The 5,279-nt window shown below is 41.2% G+C and overlaps 1 protein-coding gene across 1 annotated transcript in view; it reads right to left on the reverse strand.

Moving 5' to 3' along the window:
• LOC104959516 (zinc finger protein 106-like) overlaps window positions 1-4,602 on the reverse strand; it is a gene marked incomplete at its 3' end in the record, with an annotated part of 9,881 nt that extends 5,279 nt beyond the window's left edge. The window contains exons 1-2 of the mRNA XM_010787418.1: window positions 4,537-4,602; window positions 2,314-2,508 (exon numbers count right to left, since the gene is read on the reverse strand). Coding sequence (XP_010785720.1) covers window positions 2,314-2,508; window positions 4,537-4,595 — 254 coding nt within the window. The remainder of the gene's footprint in view (window positions 1-2,313; window positions 2,509-4,536) is intronic.
• Between the last annotated feature and the right edge of the window lie 677 nt (window positions 4,603-5,279).

Here is a 5,279-nt window from a genome sequence, read left to right on the forward strand (position 1 = left end):
CCCAGCAGCTTCTACTGAAGCCTTCCGAGTAAACGGCCAGAACGCCAACACCTCCTCCTCATCTCCACCGCTCCCCAACTCCGGGGACTTCTGGCCGGGGACTTCGGGCGGCAGTATATGCCGTGAAGTTGTTTGCGGCCTGCCAGTAAACCCAAAGCAGAAGAAGAAGAAGTGACGTCAGCGGCTTCATTTGCCTAATCCTCCCTCAGGAACTAATTTCCGGTGTGAACGCGATCTGTACTAAGTTCATGAGAACTAAAGAGTTCTCAGGAACCTTTGTGGGAAAAGTACTTGGTGTGAACGCGCGTTATGTCTAAAAGGTGACCTACTGTGGTTGAAGCATACCAGATTTGTATTATTTAATAAAAGCTTTGTAAGTATTTCTTTCCTGGCGGTTTAAAGTGCTCGGATTGTCTTCTTGTTATCCTGATGTCTCCCTGTTTTCCAAAAGCAGCCGACACATCCCACATGAGTTCACGGAGCAACCAGTTATCTCTCTTTCTTAGGACTATTTACATGTTCGTGCATAAATGTATCTGCTCTTCCACTATATTTAGAAACAGAGGCATCAATATACACTACGAGGTTTTTGCTATATTATTTAATACTCTCACGAATCTGTGTTTTTGAGACTAAAGAAGGAAAAACATCAGTGTAGTGAATTCTACAGAGCCCAAGTGGCACTAAAATGTGACTCAGTCCTGCCACGGAAAACTGAATATCCGATACGCTGGATTCTGTTTAACAAGACTCATCTGTTGTCGGGTGTCACGGTTGGCGTTACAGTCTGACCTAAAGCAATGACCAGCAGGGGGAAGTGATCCGACACGTGACACGCAGACGCATGAAAGTAGCTTCAAAAAGCTTTACACATATCCAACTTTCTTAACTGACATTAAGACGTATTTCTAAGGCATCCAACATTGTGTGATCAGCCAAACATGCACACAAAATGCATATTTAAAGAGCGGTACAGGTAGCTTAATTTGAGATGTGTGTATTACAATGCCTAAAACTACAATTACACATATTTAAAGGGAAAATCTGAGTATTTTATTGAGTGTTTATAGCGGAGGTTTCTGGTTGTGTTTGACCATTTGTGGAGAGCCTGCAGTGTGTGTTTGCTGTAACGCTTTTATTTTGGGCTTCAGTCCTGACATACGACTCCAGCCGCAGCTCGACCTGAAGCTGCAGCTATAACAGGGCAGTGAGCGGAGCACAGCTGAACTGTGACTATACATGGTGCATGCACACACTAACGACAAACTCCTGAGCATTTGAGTTCATGCACATGTATACAAACACGTATCAAACTTTTCAAAACAATACATAAGAACATATTTCTCACTATGAACAGTACTCAATACATCAACATGTTTCGTATAGGCTCTGGATTAGTGATAAAATGCACTTTTTACAACCATGAAATCGATTTTAAAATAACTTAGTTGTCTCATAATAACAACAAAAACAATGTAATTGACACGCACTGAGACATGTAGACAAAATGCATGTTATTCCCCTCCAGCTCAAAAGCTAATAACAGCGTATTTTTGAGGTAATTTTGACAATTTTTTCGATGAATTATTTTATGGTCAAACATTACTAAACTTGCACCAAAACTGTGCAACAAATGGTGTCAACTAAGAAACTGCTGTAACGACATTTGAGAAATAATTGAGCAGAGGGCTGGCCTGCTCTGTTGTGATTGGTCAACCGCTCTGAGAAGCCCCGCCCCTTAGCCAATCATGTACAATGTGTGGGAGCGCTAGCCAATAGGAGCGAGAGTATTAGATAGTGATGTCACTATGTTCCGGAAGTAAACCAAGGAGTCCAATGGAGGGAACTCAGGGATTTTAGGCCTCACAGACCGTTTACATGCACACAAACCTATAGAGTGCATTACAGTAAAAGGGAAACAAGCGTAGCGTGAAGTGGAAGACGTTTAAAATCCAGACTCTCGATGTAACCCCGCCATTCTTAGCCCTACACGCCTAAACATGTATACACGTATGCACATACTGTAGGAGCATCTAAGGAGATAAAAGTGTATACATATAGATGTGTGTGCAAGTACGTATTGTATGTATGTATATTATGTATAACATAGTAAGCATTTAGTTTTACCCAGGATGACCCTGTCTGCTTTCATATTGTTTGTCTGTTCATTATTGTAACAAAAACCGGACCATTGACATGCACACAACCCTATACAACACAATAGAGTAAAAGGGAAACCCCCAACAAGCATAGCGTGAAGAGGACTAGTATCCCCTCCAGCACAAACAGCATAACAAACATCCCGACTCTCACCTGATCTGTTCCTTCCTCTTCTCGATGAGGTCCACAAACGCCCGGTCGAAGTACACCTCGTCGCGGTCGTTCCCAGCATGCTTCAGCTCGGCGGCCTCCACGTTCTGCTTGTGTCTGGGACTGGAGATGTGTCCGGCGTAATCCGTCAGGCTCGCCACCGTCACCTTACACACTCTGCACTCGTGTCCGCAGTCCCTGCAGGGGAGGGAGGGCGAGAGCGGACGATCAATCCTTCCTTCAGGCATTTTTGTTATCTTGTTTTAGTTCCTGCAGAGCGCGCAAATCGTTGCTTCCGACTCTACGTTTTTGTTACTTCAAAAAAAAAAAAATGTCTTAATATAAAACCAGAAGAGGAGAATACTCAACAATCCTTAGTGAAAACCGAATTCTTCTATTTGTCACAGATCAGGAGGTCGCTAACTTAGTAATTTTGTTCACAATAAAAATCTGTATCATCCTGATCCTGGGTTGATTTGTTCTTCAGAGGGCCATCGGTGGCGGGAGCGCGGCAGGAGAGGAAGGGCGGCTCGGCACCTCAACCTACTGCTGCTTCATGATGGTGTCGCTGCGCTCTGAGCCTCTGCAGGACGAAGTGTCTGTATCTGATCTCAGGATCCACCCCCCCCCCTCTCTCTCTCAGAGCAGCATGTGTTATTAACCCCCAGCCGGACCAATCCCACAGCCCAGCCTCTGCAACCGGAGCCTCCTGCAGCTGCTCTGTTCAGAAAAACCTCTCCCAAGTATGTCATCCTGTGATTCTGCGAGAGGCTCCGTTTTCTTTTTCAAATCTGTGTCATAGCAAGCTGCCATTTCTCTGACCTCTGGTGCAGTTGGCACCCTCTTCATCGGTCAGATAGTGTTACTGATATTTATTTGACTGGTTATTTCTCAGCTACGGCGATAGGAGTAATGCAGCCAGATTTAGTGATGATGGAATTGCAATTTGTCGACCTTACATAGAGCTGTAGCTACGTTCCTTTCCAGGACAAACATCGTCGTGCTCTCTAGTAAAAGTATATTCCTTGAATTGTAACCATGACTGTTGAATTTCAGTTTGATGTTTATTTTATTTATTTCATTGTCTTTTATTTATGCTCTTGTACTTGTGTTTTCTATCATTGTTAAAAGCCAAGAAAAGCCACAAGTACAATGTGATCTTTCTGTTTTGTTTCTCCATTATGTACAAACTTAACTCAATAAAAACATATATTAAAAAGTATATTCCTTGATAGTTTCTTGTACTTGCTGCTCACTGTTGTTTAAAGCTGCAATGATGATACATTTATCAACAATGTTGCTAGTTGATTAATAATATTAATATCCTGATTTTCTCTATTTTAACGACTAATAAAGTGAATATCTTTTGGGTTAAGGACTGACAAATCAAGACATTTGAAGACTTCACATTTGACTGACACACTGGGATGGAGGCATATTTTAGACCAAACCATAACTCGATTAAATTAGTTAACACTCAGTAGTTCAACTGGTAATCCTAAATGCATCTTGTACAAAAACAAGCATGTAAAAACAAAAGAAAATCTGCATTTAACGGGTGTAACGACTCTATAAAGTGGCAAATATTGGATTTTACACATTTAAAAAAAAAAGAATAATTTGAATTTAAAAAGATATATTTTTCTGGAAGGAGCATTTGACCCTAAAATCCAGAACAGGATAGAAAAAAACCCAAAATGGCCTCTTATCTTCTCCTTGAGCTAGACGGCACGGTGCAAAATTAACCAGCCGCAAATGACCCCCAAAAAGGCGCCATCTCTACATGCCAATGTTTATTTGAAATCGCAGTAACGTAGCAACGACTCGGCCTTCGTTCAGTGTTTGCTGCACACGTCCCTCCCTCTCAGAGACAGGCCGCATACTTCACTAATCTGCACGGCCGTCACGAGATAGCCAGTTGCCTCCTCTCGGTCATGCCCCTTGTTCCGGAGAGATTGTGTCTAAATATATTTGCCACAAGCGAGACAGCTGCCCATAAATCCAGCGGCTCGATAACTGAAACGAACACGTGCCTCGTGACCCAAATACAGTTAGACGAAACTCTTGATACTAAATCAAACCGTCTGAATTCAGTTTAAAGTAAAACTAAGAGGAAACGGAAAGGCAACATTGTAATACTCAAACTGGGGTTTAACAGTTTCTATAGAAATGTGGGTCACGATACATAATATGTGCATATTTTGCATTTTTGGAGAAACAACTCGCCTTCCTTTGAGCTTCTCCAGCTCTCGGTGGTGCAGCATGCTCCTCATGTGTTCATCCATCTCCTGCAGACACACAAACAGAATTAACTATTTATTTAAGGTATGCATACACTTTGACATGTCCTGCAGGTTTGCTTGATTAGCAAGGTGGAGCATTACACATTATAGGTGCCCAAGAGGAGGAGGTCATTTAGTGATTTCTGACTTCTCAGACAAATTGATGGACAAGATGTTTGCTTTAAGGGGAACATATTCTTATTTTTAAGCTAAACAAACACTTGAAATACTTACTTTTTGGAGAAAAAATGAACATGAATAGATTTTCGTTGGATAGCAATTGACAAATGCAAAAGGAATTTATAAAAAATTGAATAATAAAGATTATCTGTTAAACCTTTTATATTCATTTTGTCAGCTCGTGCCTGAGCTCCTGAATGTCTGAATTAAAATCATACAGTATTATTTACACATCAATATTGTATATATTGAAAGGCAAGATGTGTATTTAATTGGAAAGCTCTCCTTCTCTTTAAGTAAAAAAAAACCACTTAAAATACTTAAAGGGGTTCATACACTTTTTCACCAATGATTTCTCCAGGACCTTTACCTAATTTTCCATGACCAAAAAAATTACTCTTTCTCAGCGGGACCACATGGAACAGGAAAATAAGGTCTGCATGTGAAACATGTTGTGCCTATCTAAAACAAATTAAATGGTAGGCTTGCTAGCTTCTACACGCTAAA

The sequence above is a fragment of the Notothenia coriiceps genome, unplaced genomic scaffold (assembly GCF_000735185.1).
Source record: "Notothenia coriiceps isolate Sejong01 unplaced genomic scaffold, NC01 NC01_scaffold00030378, whole genome shotgun sequence".
Taxonomy (NCBI): domain Eukaryota; kingdom Metazoa; phylum Chordata; class Actinopteri; order Perciformes; family Nototheniidae; genus Notothenia; species Notothenia coriiceps.